General features: G+C 38.3%; 1 protein-coding gene across 1 annotated transcript; it reads left to right on the plus strand.

Annotated features, from left to right (window-relative positions):
* The first annotated feature begins 13,533 nt into the window (after window positions 1-13,533).
* Window positions 13,534-20,971, plus strand: sec61a1a (SEC61 translocon subunit alpha 1a). The gene is made up of 12 exons (XM_059329716.1): window positions 13,534-13,678; window positions 14,319-14,386; window positions 14,496-14,561; window positions 15,274-15,352; window positions 15,441-15,572; window positions 15,667-15,776; window positions 17,111-17,264; window positions 17,912-18,072; window positions 18,200-18,397; window positions 18,520-18,711; window positions 18,797-18,873; window positions 19,791-20,971. The coding sequence occupies exons 1-12, from the start codon at window positions 13,672-13,674 to the stop codon at window positions 19,975-19,977; spliced, it is 1,431 nt and encodes a 476-aa protein (XP_059185699.1). The 5' UTR covers window positions 13,534-13,671; the 3' UTR covers window positions 19,978-20,971.
* The last annotated feature ends 402 nt before the right edge of the window (window positions 20,972-21,373 follow it).

Below are 21,373 nucleotides of genomic sequence, written 5' to 3' on the forward strand. Positions count from 1 at the left end.
AGATCAGATTAGAACACGTTTTTTTTATGTAATAAGATGCAATCTGAAACTCAAGCACCAAAATGAAGACAAAACCACTGTGTGGGCTGAGGTTGGTGGACGAGATCCAAAGTCTTATGTCAGTGACATTTGACACAGTTATGGTTGAATGTTTCTAAAGCAACCTAAAAAAAAATCTGTTCTGAGACCTAGTAATAAAGGGACAGTTCACCCCAAAATTAAGAAATGCTCAAATCTTTAGTGCTATTACCAATCTAGATTGTTCTGGTTTAAGTTGCTGACTGTTGGAGATATCAGCCATAGAGATATTGTACCTTCTCTTTAATAGAATGGAACCAGATTGTACTTCACTTGTGGTGCACAAACACAAAGCCCCAAATAATACAGTTGATAAACTCAAAAGCAATGTCTCTTTCCAGACCTTGACACAGATCGTGGTGTGAGCAGTTTGATGTAGAAACTATTTTGTTTCTAGTATAGAATGAAAACATTTATAATACTTTTAATATTTACAGGCTCATTTACTGTAACATTACTTAACACTGACCGGAGTTTCTATGTGGTAACAGGGAGTTCAAATGAGTTTAGTAGGCAAAACATCAGGTGTGTTATGTTGTTTGCTTCCTCTGTTTGTATTTTACATAATTTAGACTAAATCCAACCACAGGAAGGTCTCTGACAGGAGAACAGGCTTTGCTCATTCAGGACTTTTCCTTTGTTTGCACAAAAATGCCCAAGACAGCGTAAATACAGAGATTGAAAACCTCACTTTGCATGCGTCATCATAGCTACAGAGTTCATTATTAAGCAGTTTAGTTGAGGTTTTTGGCCTTGTTGCCATTTAGCGGCGACATCGGTGACTGATCTGCACTAAAGATTATAAACTTTGAACATGAAAAACTTCCAGATGTAACCCTAAGCAGGAAGCATTGCAATGTGTTAGCCTGCAGCCACATGCACAAACAGCTCCAAAGCCATGACCTCAGTTGACCCTTATTTGTTTAACCTCTTACAGTTCTGACATCCAGCCGGGACGGCTTTTTTTTTTCAGAGGCTGTAGCTAACTACACTATAATGCCATGTCATGATATCTGGTCATAGAAGGGATTAAGTAATGCTCCAAAATTAGGGTAAATTTGAATGGGGTAACAATTACATGGCCATTTCCCTTCAGGGAAGCTTCAGGTTCTTAGCTTTCAAATGTATACTTTTCTGTGGCAACTACTGTTGACCTGCTATCTCCCCCTAAAGATCCTTTGTCCTCCAGCTCTACCCCTCTTAATAAAATGGTAAGTTAGCATACTGTATTAACCCCCTTTAGGGAAAATTATTCAAACTAATGAGCTTGCCAACAGCGGAAAACACCCTGAGCTAAGGAGGGAAACACGGAAATACTGGCTGTGTGGATAGTATGCTTAGAATGCTGCGTCACTTTTCAGCAACCTGGTGCACCTGGTTGACATGAAGGGTGGAGACAGTGGTGACAGAAGAGTATGTTTATAAAGGCAAGGTGATGTTGTAGATACAGAAGCAGATTCCTGTTCTGAACCCTGAATAATTGCATTATGTGTGAAACGGGTGGAGTAATGTATGCTTGTGCACGCACATTGAGACTTATTTGTCCAAACAGGATACACTGGTCTGAGTAATGATGCCCAGTAAATAAACTGCAGACCCTCAGGTGCATCACGCAGAACTCTGCTGCCACAACCACGAACCATCTTCATCACATCCACTGTTCACTTAGCTGGAACAGACTGATTCAGAGCCTTCAGATGACCTACATACCCATGCTTTGTCTGCAAGATTCAGTCAAAGGATTATTCATGCGTATATCTCCCCACAAACAAAATGCATGACCAAACAGCTAGACATGTGTGCATCCTATCTGGTTTTTCAGCCTAAATGGATTAAGCCATATCACATCCAGTACTGCTGCACAAGTTTCTTCTTTTGACACATGTGAAGCTATATGTCTCTCATTCGCCGATCTGTCGGTCTGTTCAGGAAGTCAGGGGGTCCGGTGCAGTGACCGTGATCAAAGGAAAGCAGACGGGCAGTTCAGCAGATGATAGCACGAAATGAGAGGGATTATCATTTCCCCTTTTTAGATCTAAAAATAGCGGGACCCTCTCTGCAACTGCTGCATGCATCAAAATAGATTTAACTGTTTTCCTCCTACATGGCATAGCTCTTGTGGTTTTATTAATGATGAAACCCCAAAATATATTTGATTTAGGAAAGAAAACTCTGTCTTGTGTATGTTGAGACAGTTCATCACTTGATTTGCTTATTTTTGTTGTTTTTGGCTCATTTGTCTGCATTGTGTCTGTGTTGTGTGCATGTGAGTCTGCTGGTGTGGGACATAGACAGTTGCCTTGGTGACTGAACTGACTTTTGTAACAGTGATACATTGCCATGGCAATAGCACCGGTATTTTTAGCATTTCTGCACCACAAAATGCAGGGGTGGCTTGGCCTCATTGCTCATATAAAATAACCTAAATAAATCACACCCACATAGTCGCACATTGAACAGAATTTAAATTGCTGCAAAATAATTGAAATAAGAATGTTTCCTTTTGTTATTGTTGGATTAGAAGGGCTTGCTTGATTTCAAAATCTTGCAAGAAGACGTCAGTTAGCAGAGTGTTCTCACAGGTTTACTAGAAGTGTTAACAAACTGAATGTTATTGGATCAAAGCAGTGGTTTTGCAATGTACTAAAAGAACTAGTAAAACCTGATTGACCCCGATAACACACTGGAAAGTGTGAGATATGATGTAAGAGCTGGTGCGATTAATCCTACTCTAATGATAAGGCATGAATGCAACGTGGAAGCACACACACAGCTGTTTGTGTGCGTGCGTGCGTGCGTGCGTGCGTGCATTTGTGCGTGCGTGCATTTGTGCGTGCGTGTGTGCGCGCACGCATTTGCTGCACAGAGGCCTGTAGTGAAACATGGTATGACAGACGTCACAGATCAAAGTTTATGGAATGTCTTATCTTCAGTCTGGCAGCCGGGTCGTCTCGGCCTGATGGCTTTAAAAGGTAGCGGACATGTAGCAGACATGATGTTGTGCTGCAAAAGGGAAGCTGCTTCTCTGTGAAGAAAACCCCACTGAAACAGGATGTAAAAAAAACAAACACAAAAAACACATTTGAATCTGCAGTACAGCACGTGCACTCTCACTTACCCTGCAGCAACAACAGAGAAGTGAATGTGGTCTTTAAATAACCCAGACAGGAACAAAGACACACAAGGAGGTATGAGTTATCACTGCTCTATGTACCAAACTCATAGTTTGAAAATATATGAGCTTTCAAGAAGTAAAGCTGAAATATGGTCAGGAAAAAGAAGATTTTTCAGGTATTTACAAGACTATTTTATGTAATTGCTCAAGACTGATCCCAACGTACAGTCATAAAAAAAAATTATTAGACCACTTTTTTTTACATGGTTTTCTTGATAATAACCAAAATCATTATCAAGAAAAGTATGGAAAATGGCTAGATATCAGCTCTTAAATTAAACTCTTATGAGCTATTTTTGTTGTTATCATTATATTTGTCCAAACAAATGTACCTTTAGTTGTACCAGGCCTTAAAATGAAGAAGAAATTGAAGAAAACAAGGGTGGTCTAATAATGTTTTCCATGAGTGTAGATACGAATGGTTTAATTTTAGTTCAAATGAGTAGTTTACAAAATGTGTATAACACAGTGTAGTGGAGTAACCTAAAGTCTTTCTGGAACTAATTACAGCCACAAAAGTCACTATGGGATATGTCATTCCAAGCAACTGTGTTGTGATATAACTAGGGAACATTACAGTAAAGAGGTCAGCAAAGACGAGACAGATACTACTTGCAAAAAGTGTCTCAAGACGTTTATTCAGTGAGAAACTTACCTACTCAGTGACAGGAAATGTGGACAAGAAGCCAAACAACAACAACAATTTAAATGTGCAATAACTGTAAAAGTGAACGTGTGCATGTATATATAGGTAACGACCACACATCACATGTCATATGTTCAAAGACTATGGTGTCACAGCGTATTATGCAACTGGCCTTGAACTCTGGTCAACAGAACGATCAGATAACGATGCATGGCCACCAGGAGGAATAAGATCACGAACTGTTGATCAGAGCAGAATTTATGATACTGTAGACCTGAACACACAGTGCTATGATACTGTGCCCTGTGCTAGATAGATAGATAGATAGATAGATAGATAGATAGATAGATAGATAGATAGATAGATAGATAGATAGATAGATAGATAGATAGATAGATAGATAGATAGATAGATAGATAGATAGATAGATAGATAGATAGATAGTAGACATACAGACAGACAGTATATCTCACTCTGAGCCCCATGTGAATGACATCAAGGAGTCATGAATGTTTAAGTTACACAGAGATGCCAGTTTTCTTTGGAACAGGACCAAATGTGAGCTGGGATTACATAACTTTTCATTGGTGTCATTTTTTTGTCTCATTTCTCAACAGCTGCCATCAGGGGTTGTCTCAGGTCAAAACGTATTTATATCACCAAATCCACAAAAGTCTGTTGTCACGGAGTCATTTTCACATATTTGGACAGGTTGACCCAAATCATGCCAAGGAAATGTCCAACACAGGAAATAAGAGCCCTCTCACTGTTGAGGCCAAGCATTGAGGCCTATACAGACACACATACACTATCTAAAGTGATGAATGTTAAATAAATGCTTTTTCGAAATAAAATATAAGAAAGAGTATTTCCATTTTATGTAACTTTATACTTCTACCTCACTATATTTTGGAGTCAAATATTGTACTTTTTATTAGCCAAGAGCTTTAGTTTCACGTCAAGATTTAACATAAAAACATAATAAATTTAAAGTGATTAGACTTTTTTTTTTTTTATTAAACAACATAACAGTATATAAAGTAGTTTATATGAGCCCTATCTTGTGAAATTAAAGTGCTGCTAACATAAATGCATCAATAATGATAATCCAATAATATATTTGGAATATATAAAACAGTCTGAGTGGGTCCATTCTGCATAACAAGTACTTTTACTTTTTTATACTTTAAGTACATTTTGATGCTGATACTTTTGTACTTTTACTTAAGTAAGTTTTAGATGCAGGACTTTTATTTTAAGTAGAGTAATTTCACAGTGTAGTAAAATAAATAGTACTTTAACTTAAGTAAGGGATCTGAATACTTCTTCCACCACTCGTATCATGCATGGATGGAAGCACCTTTGTTTGTTGTTTCTCCACTAAATTATACCTGTCTTCCCCCCTTAATTAGTCACCTGTTTGCTTGTTCTAATTGGTAGTGAAATAGGCAGTTAGATGCAATAAATAGTAAATATTTAAGTTAGTCAACATTAGGACAGAGAGGCTGTGAGAAGTACCTCGAGGAAAAGGAATGTGATGTGTGTGAAGTTGACATCTCACGCTAGCTTTGAGCCTGACTTTGGCAGCTGTCTAAGTCATACAAGGAAACATACACAGTCGAGACAATATTTTTATGAGCCCTTAATATGCGTGAGCATGTGAGCTCCCTCTCGGCTAGTCAAACCACCCAACAAGATGTGGAAAGATATTTGTACCCACATTACGGCACGCACACACATTCATTCTCCCTGCAGCAACCACAGCAAAGTGTATGAGTACACGTGCTTAAAATAACCCAGACAGGACAAGACAGCCAGAGAGCACTATGAGTGTACGCTTCGTAGTCCAGAATAATCTGGATTAAGCCTGGTGACTGCAGTCCAGTTTAGGCCGGTTAACTCTTGCAGGGTTATGTTGTGGCTTCTCATCATGTTCTGTGGGATTGTTTCAGTTCTCTGCTTTTTACAGTAAAACACGGCTGTGTTAATCCTCCTCACATACATTTTCCACTTTATACATGTCGTGACACCCACTAGACTCTTTGGTGAGTTAATTGCAGTGCCCGTAGATGGATTATAATGAGTGAGTGTGTCTGCATGTGGGTGGAGGAGGTGTAGGCAGGATGTGCCAATGAAAAGACCTCTCTCTGTCGCTGGATAGCTTTTAATTACTGTAATAAAGATTGTAGCCGAGAACACTGACAATTGTTTCATGTCATGTTGGCTCGTTTGTTTCACTTAAAGGAATTCTTCAGCCGGTTATTCAACTGTTAAAAGACAAAGAAGTCTTCTTCATTGTGTGTTGTATTGTCTCGATAAATGGTGCAGATGGTTCAAGGATTCTGTCCATGTCTAGTTGGACACTTGTGTTGGTTAATCTGTATTTATTCAAGTTCTACATCACTTACATTAATCTGCCTCATATTCTAAGCACCTGTGTTAGTATCTCTGAACAACTGGTTATTTTACACACTTTTCAAATCATTTTATGAATACAAATCTCTGCTGGGGTCGTTTGGATGTCACAATTGTGTTTACGTTAAGAGCATAGATGTCAGGGAACCTTTAAACAGGTTACATAAGACAGAACATCGACGCCACACTGAGGGCAGCTGTGAGAGTGAGATTAGCAGGACGACAAAAGCAAAAACAGCAAACACCTCCCCCTTTGCTCCATTGGGATTTAAAGGTACTATTATTTACAAAGCTGTATCTCCATTTAGACATCAAACGTCATTTTCTTCTGTATCTCGCTCCCTCCTTTCCTGTCTTTCTGTAAACTGAGCAGGAGTTAAGGTAGAGGGAACAGGGACATCTGTGTTATCCATGCTGTTAGTGTAGCTCTCAGGGTATTAATGTCTCACTTTGGTCCAGGCTTTGATATCTAAACAACTATAAGATGGATTGCAGTGGAACTTTGTCCAGGCATTCATGATTTCCAGATTATATATATCCTACTGATTTGGGTGATCCACGGAATATTCCTCTAGCGCCACCAGCAGGTTGACATTGGTGTTTTTAAGTGACACATTTCAACCACCATTTAAAGGATTTAGAGAGGCCCCTTGGGATCGAGAGGCAGCCATCTAGGTCTGAACAGTGCAGCCAATGCATTAAATCTGCATTTGTTATAATGTCCAAATGAGGGTGACTCCAGTGGTTGCAAAAAGAAATATGATTTTATAGAGATTTTCTATGAGAAAATTACCCTATTTTTCACTTGATATGTATATATATATATATATATATATATATATATATATCCTCAGTAAACATTAACCTTATGTGTTTATGGTCTCAATCATTCCTTTCATGTCTTCTTAAATACAGCAATATGTTCATTTAGTAAAATTATGGTCCTTTTTAAATAAATCATAAAGCAGGGTATGCTTTAGGGCGGAGCTACCTTATGATTGACAAGTTGCTCACGGCTACCTGTGCGTTTTCTTTCACGGTGAGTTTTCAGTTCACAAAAATTACTTGTAACATTTTGGTCACCTAAAAATGTCTTCTTCTGCATTCAGTTGCCCTTGCCTGTTTATTTTGAATTAAAGATGCGGTTTGCTAAACACGTTAGCAAGCTAGTAATTTCTGGCTCCAAAAAACCAAATGGCGGCTGTAATGCCAAACTCAAGGCTTCAAAACTGTTTGTCTGGAAACCAATGGGTAACATCATGGTGGCTACATCCACTTCTTTTATATGCTCTAAGATGTGCCTTGTGTTCTGTGCTAATTAGCAAATGTGAGCATGCTAACATGCTAAGTTAAGACTGAGAACATGGTGAGAACATTGCACCTGTTTAACACAGCGTGCAAACAGTGCCACTGTAAGCATGTTACGTAAGATGATGACCAGTGTGCCTGAATGAAGCCTCACAGAACCTGTAGTAAAGCAATTTAAATGTAATGGTTTGGATATAAATGACAGCTACTTTATATAGATCAGATTCCCAGCTTTGTACTATGTAAAGCTGAAGAGCCAATGTTCTCCATTAACCCTCTACAGCCATGTGAGAAGATATCTGCTGGGAGGAGCTAGGGGTAGATGTAGATGTTTGTCTGTAGATGTTTATGTAACCTGGTGCATGAGGTCGAGGACACAATGTTCTTCTGTCTGCCTGATCACAATTAAATCCACCAGTTAAAACCCTTGACCTAAACCCCTGACCTCTTGTACAGCATATATACTGCATGCATGTTGTGGTGGAGGATCAGTGGGACGCCAAGAGATCAGAGCAGCTGTTGACCAGCGAGATGACCCGCTGAATCAGAGCGGTGAAGCTGCTCAGACATCAGAGCGTATAGTCTTGGTCAACAACAGTGAATGTAAATAATCCACCATCCAGTCATTAAAGGACTTATAAGAGGAGGGACAGACACAGATGTAAAGCCAGAGAGGTTGAAACACGTTCCTCTTGACTGACTGGAGTTTTTTCCCAGAGTGGCAGCAGACAGGCAACAGGAGAAGCAGGATAAGACAGCTGAGCGGGAGTGACTCACTCGGCTACGTCTCATGGTGATCTTGTGACTCTTTACTCCCACTCTTGTGCTGATGCCTCCACTGTTCCCCCTCCCCTCCAAGAACCTCATGGACAAACCAGAGAGGTAGCAGAGAACATAGTACAGTCCTGGCACTGTAAACATCACATTGTGGCCTTTCCAAAACACCTGACGCCTGCTTTCCCCTCCCTGGAATCGCCCTGACTCATCTAACAGCATGTTCATCAGTTTTACACACACACACTGTAAATGTGAAGTCAACTCATCAAACACACAAAACTTTTCAAATGAGAGGTGAATGTGGGTCTTTTGATCTTAATATTGGGAACAGAGGGGGACTGTGTGTGGTGAGTGACCTGGTTTCATTGTTAACTGGTGTACAGAAAATGAGAGTGAAACTTTTGCATAAGAGGAGGGTGAACTCTCCGGGACAAAACAAAGAATGAGATGAATGTGAGAAAACAAGGCATGGTAGTAGAAAGAATAATCGTAACAGTTATTTCAACATTCCTTCACGTTACAGCAAAGTTAAAGACTCTTATGTAACACCAGCTGCCAAGTATCGTTTCAGTCACTGTTTTAAACACGTTGTGACACAGAGCCACTTAGTTAGGTTGAGGCACCAAAAGAACAGGGTTATGTTTAAAATAACTACTTCTGTCCAGATCTCCTGGACGCAGTTACATCGGTGACTTAGAACATAAGTCAAGAAGTTTCAATAAAGAACTCCGGTCTCATGGGTCAAAACCCTGGGTTTGTGCCGTCCATCTGAACTCCCACCTTCCCTTAATGCATCTGTGGTCTGTGAGCAACATAAATGGACAAAATTTAGTGGGATAGCTGCAAAATTCAGTGCATTACTTTTGGACTAACTACAAACCGTACAGCAAAATCTTGGGCCCATAACAAGAGGAAATGACAATGTTTAAATACTTTAAATAAAAAAGGTGGCTTTTTTGCTTATTCACTTCCTGAGAGTTAGATGAGAAGATCGATTCCACTTCTGATCTGTCCGGACATAAATGACAATTGGATGTTTATCAAAGGCGTTATGTAACACTATGACTTGGTTCAGAGCACTTACTTCCTGGGGTGTCCACTGCCAAATGCTTACAGAGCAGGACTGGTTCTTTCTCTGTGTTTTCATTGGTATTGTTGTGTTAACCTGCTGGCTGTGGCTTCATATTTGCAGCTCAGGCATGAGAGAGGTGACTGAACCTCTCCTCTAACCCTCAGACTTAAAGCAAATAAGTATTACTTTTTTCCTCCAAACTGTGTGTGTGTATATATATATGTATATGTATATATATATATATATATATATATATATATATATATATATATATATATATATACATTTATATTTATATATATATATATATATATATATATATACATTTATATTTATATATATATATATATATACACACATTTATATATATATATATATATATATATATACATTTTTGGTCTCATTTGGACATTTGTCTTGATTCTTGCTTTAATGGCAGGTATAACTTCACTTTTTTTCATACGGTCACTGTGATGAGGACTAGAGGCTCTGGTACAGTCTGTCTGTTGCTCTGTATTTATCTTCTGTGTCGCCTGGGGCCACTTCTGTGTTTGCTTCTTGAGTTAGTGCCCTCAAAGTGTGAAGAACTGGTTTCTGATAAGAAATGTTAGCATACCCTTCAGAAAGAGAATTAGCAGTGAAGGAATGTAACTTAGTACATTTACTTAAGTACAAATTTAGGTGCTTCTACTTCCATTCTATGCAACTTTATACTGTATATTATACTCAATTATAACTTATTGCATTTTTGTTGTTTACTTCATTACATTGGCCTGACTGTTTTTAGTTACTTAAAAGTTACTTATCAGATTACAATTTTTCAAATTTGGTCATTTTGAATTTCTGTTATACTGATAAACTGAATAAATAGGTGTTCATTTGCATACCTTTGCATATTGTTAGCGAGCTATTTGCACATTGTATTCGTGCACCTGGTAAAGGGCATGCTTTTTAATTTTTTGTGTTTCTGATACATGACATCTATAAGTGCCATGACATGACATTTTGGTTCTCACAGGACAGCAATGCTACAAACACGTGAAGAACTTATAGAATATGATACATTGCAGTAGACTATACTATACCCCACAGTATTTAAATGAGTTTAAATGAGCACAACCATAAACATCTACAGCAATAAAATGCAACATACACACTAATGCTGCAGTAATATTGATCCAAAAACATCATATATAGAGTAAAACACTGACAGGGACTGCATAATGTGTAGCCTTTGTTTATTTTTTTATGCTTAAAGTGAATACTTAAGTAGCTTCTGCTGATAATGCTTACATGCTTAAAAGTAAGGGTTTTGAGGGCAGCTCATTTACTTGTAGTGAAGTATTTTTACATTGTGGTATTGCTACTGTTTCTTAAGTAATAGATCTGAATCTTCTACCACTGGGAATCAGTGAGTTGCTGGAGAGGATGCTGACATTTGTACACTGATCTATGTGCCCTGCAGTGTAAGAACTAAATGAAGAAACTCTCTGTCAAAAGACAAAGCCTACAATATGGGCACTCATGCTCCAACACGATGGGCACTCTGTTATCAGGGAGAGCTCTGAAAGACTGAACTCTTTCTCACACTGCCGTCCTCCTCTTTCAACTATGTGAGAAATGCTTCACCAGCTTTTTACGACGTCCTGTTGACTGATTCTCCGTCATTGTTTACTGCATTCTCCACGACACAGAAAGAAAGAAAGAAAGAAAGAAAGAAAGAAGTATAATCAAGCAAATCTCCACATCATAAATCCATTTCAAGTCTAAACTAGAGCTCAGAGATACATTGACATTGAGACATCTGTTAGACATAAATGCTGTTTTTGTATTCATGGTTGACCGTCTTGCCATGAACTGACCTTACTGCTGTTTTCGCTGCTTACTGGGCTGTTGGTGCAAGTTTGCCTATTATTTTTCTGATTTGACAATATTCAGCATTTCTCAACATGATAATCTGGACACATAAAAAGTTTATAGCAAGGCTGTTGCCATGTGTCCTCTGACTTTGTTGACAGTCAGTTGACTTGAGAGAGGCTCCTTTTACTGTCTACAACAGCCTGCATTTCCTGAACTACATCACAGATTATTTTCAAGCTGCTGCTGCTCTCTGGTGGAGGCATGTTATGTGTTCATGCAGGGAGGAAAAGTGTAATAGTGGATATCTGCTGATCACAGTACATTTACTGCCTAAGGCCAAAAGTTTTGCTTCTTAAAGGGATGCGGAAACACTGAAACAATTTGGCAGTTATTTGTTCTTTTCTCTTTGTCCATATTTTTTTTATTTAACATTAGCAAAAGAAGTCATCAGATCATATATTCCCAAAAGTGGGAATAAAAATAATAATTCTGATACAGCTTAACAAGGCTCCTAGCAGACTTGACATGTCAAAACTGACAATTCACTCATGTGAAATATAAATAACTCTCCAAATGGAAAGTTTAATGTCCCAGAATTAAATATATAAATATATAACAAATTATATTTTGAATATTATAGAATTAAGTATAGAATTAAATGCTAAATAAATAGATAATTCGAATATGGAAATGAATGGATACTAAATACAAAATTATAGAATTGAATGCCTAATTAACACCATAAATAAATACTTTAATTTATTTCTTACATATATTCATAATGTAATTTGTTACAACGACATAAATTAATCTGTCACGTAATCCATCAGAATTCAGAAGAATTTATTTAAGCATTTAATAAAATAAAAATATTCTGTGTTCTGATTATATTCTTCCATACCATATTATCAACGAATAATAATAATAATTCTACAAGAACAACAATAAAAAAAATCCCATTTGATGACTGTAGTCATATCTACAGTTCTTATAGATTTATTGTCGATAATAAAAACAAACACTGTGTTTATTTATTTAGGGCGTATATGTTGGAGAAGTTAACTGTATAAATATATGTTTATATACGTTGGAGATAACAGGAGCAGTTGTTTAACGTTGGTCATTGGCTATACAGACTCCAGAGGGTACTAAAGACGTTTACAAAAATACTCAGGGTTATTATATTCTGACAGAAACTCTTAGTAATTAAATTGAAGTGTGTAATGTAAATTGTCCTCGTTATTCCATGATATAATTGAGGCACGGACGTATTTTTTTTTTTTTTCAAAAGGCCATTTTGTCCCCTGCAGTTTTTACCGTCCAAAAGAGAGCCGTCAGGCACTAGGACCAAGCGGAAAACGGCCGCTCAAGCTGAAGCATAGAGCCTGTTCCCTTAGTTTAGACCCGCCCACAAGCTCCTCGATTGGCTCTGCCGTTCCTTGTGTGATTGGCCGTCCCCGCTGTCACTCCATCAGGTTATAAACAGCGCCAGGACTTGCACAAAGTTTTTTTTTTTTTTTTTTTTTTACAGCGATTTAAGAAAGACGTAGACTTAAACTGCTCTTTCTGTGAAGAACACCCTGAAGACGTTTTTCATTTATTTTGGTCTTGCCCTTTCTCAACTAAATTATGGGAAGATATTTGTAACCTGATTTCTTTTTCGATTGAACCTCATTTGTCCCTGTGCTTTGAACACACACACACACACACACACACACACACACACACACACACACACACATATATATATATATATATATATATGACAGGGATGGGCAACTTAAATGCTGGAGGGGGCCTCAATTTCTCATCGACACTACCACAGGGCCACATATAGGACCGTGCACTTAACCAGATATGATGAAACTGCAATTTTAAATATCTTTACAGTGCAATAACTTAACATATTTCATACTCAAATGCATGTATAACAGTAGAAATAGGAATACAAAAGGTTTGAAGCAAATAAAAAACCTCTTACTGTGATTTTTTTTTTTTCAGTGCAAGAACAGCAGACCAACTACCTATTAGTTGCAAGAAGAAATTTTGTGCATTTTTACACAGCACTTTTAAGATTTCATGCTCAAATGCATGTAGTTGTACTGAGGGCCACTTCAAGTGAGGGTGCGGGCCATATGCGGGCCCCGGGCCTCCAGTTGCCCATCCCTGCTCTATGATGATGGCAGCCTGGTGGCTTTGGCTTTAACTCCTCAGTCTGTAGTGGTGACGTGTCTCTAAAGTTTCTCCTCCTCCTCCCGGCGGCTCCGTCAGTCAGTAGTGAGCTTCAGTCTGATCAGATTTACAGTGTAAAGGAGCACGCAGGAGCACAGTTGGGTCACCATGGGCAGTAAGTATGACTTTGGCTCATTACCTGTACAACACTGATATCTAGAGTTTGTGGAGCAACACACTAAATACTTTATAAACGGTTTTTAACAACTTAGTTAGCGAGCCTAGCGGTGTTAGCGCTGCCATTGATAGCAGGCTAGCTTACGCTGCTAGCCAGCTAATTGGCAGTTTGTACTAATATGAGACTTTTATGATGACAAATTGTTGGTGGATTAATCGAAAGGGCTAGGCGGTGCTTTTGTACGCTTGATTACGTGTGTGTAGTGAGATCTTTTTAGAAGCGGCACGGTGGTTCCTGTCGGCAGGAAACACCATCTAAGCTAACTCGTTAGCCACTCATTCAAAGACACTGACAGTCTAGTGATGACGACGCATAACACACCGGTGTTGTCCTCAGCCTGCGGCTCACAAACATCTGCCTCACTAACCATAATGAGAAATATCCAGCAATGACAATGTAAAGCTGTAAGAATTTTTTTTTTTTTAAACCCAAAAAGCATTATTTGACCTCATATCTATTTGGTTATTGTGAATCCAAGTGTGTCTTGAGTCCGCCCACCATTCACTGCCACGTCCCACTGGTAACCAGATTTTTACTACCAGTTCACTCATAAACACTCATGTTTTCTTCTTTCCAGTCAAATTCTTGGAGGTGATAAAGCCATTCTGTGCAGTGTTGCCAGAGATCCAAAAACCTGAAAGAAAGGTATGCTCATTTTATTAATTCCACATAGACACTTGGTAATTAAAAAAAACATGTTGGTGCTGACTTAGCTTTTTGTTTTAAATCTTCTCATGGTATGATTGTCCAACAGATCCAGTTCAGAGAGAAGGTATTATGGACGGCCATCACGCTCTTCATCTTTCTGGTTTGTTGCCAGGTAAGAAAATTAATAACTGTCTTAGTTGTTCTGAAACTAGTTGAAATTGTTGGTAATATTCATTTGCTTGCACTCACTTTATTTATGACATTTCGGTCATTATCAGATAACATTCTTGAATGACCTTCATCAAAGAAAAGTCTGAGTACAAAAATATTGTGAATAAAGTGAGTAGCTGGCCCCAGTGTGCAGTATTTATTTTACTTTTGGATCCAACACACCTTTCAACAAGTCTTTTTAATGTAAAAGTTTATGAGTAAACATTTTGCACTCACGCTACCATATAACCTTTTAATCAACCACGTATTTCTATGGAATTGAGACTACAGATAACTGTTTTGTGTTATATACTATCATTTTCTATTAAACATTTCAATACATTTGACGACTGCCCATCAAGACTAATTAAATTAAGACTCTAAGGGTGCTTACCACATCAATAAAAAATGTAAATAATTAATTTTCTGTTGATTTCTCTGTCAATTAATTGAAAGATCAAACACAGGCAGTGAAATTAGCACTGCACGGTCGCTTTAGGAATATGTGTCCGAATTATTATCAAATTATCCAAATACCATGGATTTGTACACCATGTCGCCCAGAGTGATTTTAATTTTACAACAATGATTTGATTCCTTTTTGTTAATGAAAGGCGTAAAGTTAGACTTTAAAGACTTTAGTAAATCTAATTAGCTCACACTGTTTCCTGCAGATCCCTCTCTTTGGCATCATGTCTTCAGACTCTGCAGATCCATTCTACTGGATGAGAGTCATTCTGGCCTCAAACAGAGGTATTTATGCAGCTAATAACTCAATAAAAGATTCAATGTGTGTGTGCTCTCTTACTTGTAAATGTATAACACTGATATTTCTCCACAGGTACCCTGATGGAGCTAGGTATCTCGCCTATTGTCACCTCAGGCCTGATCATGCAGCTGCTTGCTGGAGCTAAGATCATTGAGGTTGGAGACACACCAAAGGACAGAGCCCTCTTCAACGGAGCTCAGAAATGTAGGCAAACTGTTATCAAGAGGGGATTTGTGACCATTTGTAAGATTTCATAAGTATGCCCATAGATCTTCTAATTCTTGTTAATGTTTTTCAGTATTTGGAATGATCATCACCATCGGCCAGGCCATCGTATATGTGATGACCGGCATGTATGGAGATCCCTCTGAGATGGGAGCAGGAATCTGTCTGCTCATTATCATTCAGGTGAGGAGAGGAATTGTCTTTAAATTTGTCATAATCAATTGTGTACTTAGGTGAAAATAATTTATAATAATATAGAACAAATGGATGCAGATTGTGGCTACTTTTTTATATTTGTGGTCTTTAAATTAAGCCCTTTGCTTACCCAAAGTTCCCCAAATATTGGTCATTTTTTATCCTAGGCAAATCCGCTCCAGTGTTGCTAACTTTTAAACCAGTCATTATAGGGAAGCTATAGGCATTGTATCTGGTCATGCATACTTATTGAGGAGTACTGGGGAAAATTGTTAGCAAACTTAATTTGATTTTTAATGTCCAGCTCGATGCTGATCCACAGATTCTGCTTCTGGGTTTACCCAGTACTCGTAATAAAGGGACTCATCAAAGAAAGCTGCTCAGTATTCTCACGTTTGCTGCTCGAAAGAATATATTACTCAGCTGGATTGATAATGCACCTCCAACAATTGGGGGCTGGCACAAAGTGATATTTGACTTAATACCAATGGAAACTCTAACACACAGATTTAAATGTAAGAAGGATGACTTTTTAAAGAGCTGGGCACCCTTCTTTAAATATGCTGGTAAAAGACTCAATTATTGTATTAAAAGGGATGATAGATGGCAATGAGGGAAACTGGCTAACTGATGTTTTTGGGTTATAAGGCAGGACATTCATTTACTTATAATTATTATTATTTTTAATTTTCCTTTTTTTAAAAATTGCCTTTTCTCTCGAAATGGAGATTGAGATTATTGTAATTTTTTTTTTAACTACTCTTCACTTCTTTCCAGATGTCTATTTGCTACATGACTGTCAATTGTAATGGGACAGAGCATTTTTAATGTATTATCTGTACTACATAATAAGTAGTTGAATATTAGTTTTTTTGTGGCCAGTGTGTTGTTGTTTTTGTCTATGTTTAGAAAATGCAATAAAAATATAACAAAAAAACAGTCATTATAAATACCACTTATAATTCTGCTTTAATTAAAGAGCCTGGAGCTGTAATCTTTCTGCAGTGTACAAGTTGCATCAAGGTTATTTTGGAGTTTCTCACAGAAACCTGTAATTATGTCAAGTAATAAAACTCAAATAGTCTATACTGAGTATTACATGTCCGCAAGTTTTGTTCAGGTTAACTGACAGGGTAAATGTGCTCCAGTTGACTTGCATGTGCTGCTCTTTAAAGCTCACACTTGTATTACCATTAAGAGAAAAGATCTCACTTACATAGTCTGACTAAACGGTAAAGACTCTCCAAAGAAATGTGAATTTACTGCGTGAATCATGCCTTGTTTTTTCTCCATTTGACTGGATGTTTTGTTTTCTTCAACAGCTGTTTGTGGCCGGGCTGATTGTGCTGCTGCTGGATGAGTTGCTCCAAAAGGGCTATGGTCTTGGTTCTGGTATCTCTCTGTTTATTGCTACCAACATCTGTGAAACGATCGTCTGGAAGGCTTTCAGCCCCACGACTGTGAACACTGGAAGAGGTAAGAACTAGAGTAAAGCAAGATATAAAACTTTCCCAACTGGACAAAGTCAACAGTCAAGCCACAATTGGCAAAATACAAGAGCAGTTGTATGTGTGGCACACCCCACCCCCTTACCAAAGGTTTGTGTTAAAACAAATTGAAATATTCTTACATTTATTTCCCTTTATAAAGCAAAATGAAAGTACACTTTTGATTTTAAATTCTCTCTTTTCCTGAACTAAGCCTTGTTAATTCATGTTGAAACAAGACAAAACCGTCTTGATTAGTCCTTCTGTCATTCCAACAATCATCAACTCTGGTTTGGTTGAAGTAAAACCTTTAGTTAATAAAAAATCACATGCTGGCCTCTGTGCTTCTCTGTTGGTGAACAAAAGTCTATTGCTGAATAGTCTCACATAACCAGACTTATCTCCACACAAAGTTTTAGAGCTGTCCCAGTTGGGCAGCGGCTCTCACTACTTCTTTGGGGGTCAAACCATTTATTAAGACAAATAAAATTACAAGAATCGATCTAATTAAAGGAACAATTGGCGGGGTGTTCGCCCATTCTCACATAGTGGTCGGCAAGATGTAATTTTTATTAATAGATATAAACTCTCTGCACTCTGCAGGACTGTGTCTCATACTTGTGACTCTTTCTGTAGGTACTGAGTTTGAGGGAGCGATCATCGCGCTTTTCCATCTGCTGGCCACTCGTACAGACAAAGTGCGTGCTTTGAGAGAAGCCTTCTACAGACAGAACCTGCCCAACCTCATGAACCTCATCGCCACAGTATTCGTCTTTGCTGTAGTGATATACTTTCAGGTGAGTTTCTGGCCTTTCTTAACATGCAACTTTTCTCATAGTTTAGGAAGGAATTGCTATTGCACAAGAGAATGAAGTTGGTTAATGTAAAGAGTTTAATTGGTCACACATTCACCTCTTATCACAGGGATTCAGGGTGGATCTGCCTATCAAGTCGGCACGCTACCGTGGCCAGTACAACACCTACCCCATCAAGCTGTTCTACACCTCCAACATTCCCATCATCCTGCAGTCTGCTTTGGTCTCCAACTTGTACGTTATCTCCCAGATGCTCTCCACGCGCTTCAGTGGCAACTTCCTGGTTAATCTGCTCGGTACCTGGTCTGTAAGTACACATTTTAACACGCCTCTCAGTTCAGTTTGGTGAATATTGTGAAATTGATACCACAGCTGGTAGCTAATTTCTTTGACCTTTTCTAAACTTGTATTTCTTTCTCCTGTTTGTAGGACGCAACGTCAGGTGGTCCAGCCCGTGCCTATCCTGTAGGTGGCCTCTGTTACTACCTCTCGCCCCCAGAGTCGTTTGGTTCTGTTCTAGACGATCCAGTCCATGCAGTCATCTACATTGTCTTCATGCTCGGCTCATGTGCCTTTTTCTCAAAGACCTGGATTGAAGTCTCCGGCTCCTCCGCAAAGGATGTAAGTTGTAACCACTTACAGGCAGGTGGTGTTCTGGGTTTATTTCAGACAGTGTTTTAAAGCTCCGTTCTTCATTTTCATCCAGGTGGCAAAACAGCTGAAGGAGCAGCAGATGGTGATGAGGGGACACAGAGAAACCTCAATGGTCCATGAACTGAACAGGTAAAAACCTTTTCATTTCCAGATCATGAATTTGAGTTGAGGATTTATTTAATACAAGAAGTTGCAAGCAACAATTTTATTTGTCTATTCCTGTTCATTTTATGCCACACAGTGGTGCTGTTGTATTTGGCTTTGCAACTTAGAACTTAATTTGAATGGCTGCTCAGTGTCAGTTAATCTTCAGATAGTTTGTTGTATCAATGTTTAACCTTTTGCTTTACTGCATATAGAGTTATATTGAATAGCTTGATCTAAATCCACTGTGCACGCCAACCCTAATGTAACGAAAACATGGTTTAGGATAGTTAATAAATGTACAAAGAGGCTTGATTTTATTTCAGAAGTTAATATGCATTGGGGAAACATGAAGACACAGGGAGGGTGGGGGTGACGAGGGGGCTTTTCCTTCAGGGCCGAAGCTGATGCTCACTGAAGGGTTACACTGTACATTTATTACGAGACAATCCACCGTCACTTGCACTCTCTCTCACTTGACCAAGCATTGTATTATCATATATTAATGTTATTTTAATCCTAATCTCCTAACCCTACAATAAAATAATATTTACAGTCGATCATATAATTCCATAATAAGATCTGAAAAGCATTTGTTGCAGAGTTATTGTACGTTAAATGCAAAGTGTTCTAATACACTTTACAAGTGCCTAGTACACAAGACAAAAACATAGACTGTAGCTAATGGAAAAGAGGCCACATTTCCTTCAGGAAATCAAATTCCTCCAGTCTTGGTTGCCATCTCTTCTCAGAAGCGAATATATTGTATTTTACAATAATAATAATAATAATAACAATAATAATAATCATAATAATAACTCTCTCTCTCGCTTGACCAAGCACTCTTGCCCTACGTGATCCCTCCCTATTGCATTACTCAGTGTCCCTGTTTTGTGTTCCAGGTACATTCCTACTGCTGCTGCCTTTGGTGGACTGTGTATCGGCGGTTTATCAGTAATGGCTGACTTTCTCGGAGCCATCGGCTCTGGCACGGGTATCCTGCTGGCCGTCACCATCATCTATCAGTACTTTGAGATCTTTGTGAAAGAACAGAGTGAAGTAGGCAGCATGGGGGCCCTGCTCTTCTAGAAAGACCAATATCCTCCCACCTTCTACCAACTTTTAATAGGATCACCAACTTTGCATTTATTTTTACATCTGCGTGAAGCTCCTGCATCGTCAGCTCTCCACTTTCAGGATGTTCGAGGAATCTTCAGGAATCTCGGCTGAAATGGGACCCTGCGAGGTGGCGGGGCTACACGGCTTTGTTTCCGCCACCTCCTACCTTCCAAAGTAACACAAAGACCAACATAACTGACTCGAGATTATAGCTCCTCAAGATTCATTTAAAGGCTTCCTCTGTGTATATGATGAAGTCCTGCAGGTGTTGGGTCCTGGTTTTTCAGACTGACAATAGAGTGCTTCAGTATGCAGGCATACTCAACATGGATGACGGAGGTCAACTGCCGTCTGTGTGCAGAAATGCACCCGATGTTCTGCTTGGTGTTATCTTAGTTTATCCTTTTACTTTCAGCTTTATTTTATTTTTCTGTCAACCTGCCGATTATGTGAAGGTGTGGAACAGAAGCTGAACTGTCAAACGCTGAGTCAAGTACTGTCGTTTTCCTAATTTCGTGACCCTGTGTTAAAGCTCTGATTTGGAACAGGGTCTCGTAAGAAGATAATGTGGAGCTCACATTGGGGTCCACCTGTCAGAAGAACTACTTCAATTTAAGTTTGTCATCTAATGAACCATTGGAGAAAAAAAAGTCTTTGCTGTTTTAATGTATGGCATTCCCAGGGAGCTGCAGTATTAACTCACATGTCAGAATTCAATTTTGTCTCCCACTTTCTACAATTTTGTTTTGTTTTGTTTTTTAATTGTCTGCTCTAAGCAAACTTCCATTAATCGCTTTTTTCCGACACCTGAAAAAAATTATGATTTTCTGTACATAGACCATGCATTGAATACCTGAATTTGTCTTAAGTGTAAGATAAAGTCTTTTGAATATGTAAAAAAAAAAATGCATTTCAGAACAAACTTATAAAAAAACATTCTCAATAAAACCTTTTTGTGTAAAAAGGTGAAATCTTTTGACTCTTTTACTTGTCTGAAGTGTCCCAGTTAGTCATATTTATATGGATACTAAAAAGTTATGCATTACTTGCATCAGCTTCCACTTACAAATGTCCACACTAGGTAAGTAATAAATACCTATACCTGTTTACAACCACATTATAATGTGTTTTCTAGTGGCCCCACTGGAAGACACATTATAATGTGTAGCTACTTATAGAGCAGGGCAATAAATAAAATCCCTTTCATGTAAGGATTTTAATTCCATATATTATGATCTACATTGTAATAAAACCATAAGTGCATAAATCACTAAAAAGCCAATTGACTCTTTTTGACACAACTTAATGTTATTAATTGTTAATAAATGTACTTGGAAAATGTGTAATTACTTTTTTTTTTTATCAT

Source organism: Centropristis striata, chromosome 3 (assembly GCF_030273125.1).
Source record: "Centropristis striata isolate RG_2023a ecotype Rhode Island chromosome 3, C.striata_1.0, whole genome shotgun sequence".
In the NCBI taxonomy this organism is placed as follows: domain Eukaryota; kingdom Metazoa; phylum Chordata; class Actinopteri; order Perciformes; family Serranidae; genus Centropristis; species Centropristis striata.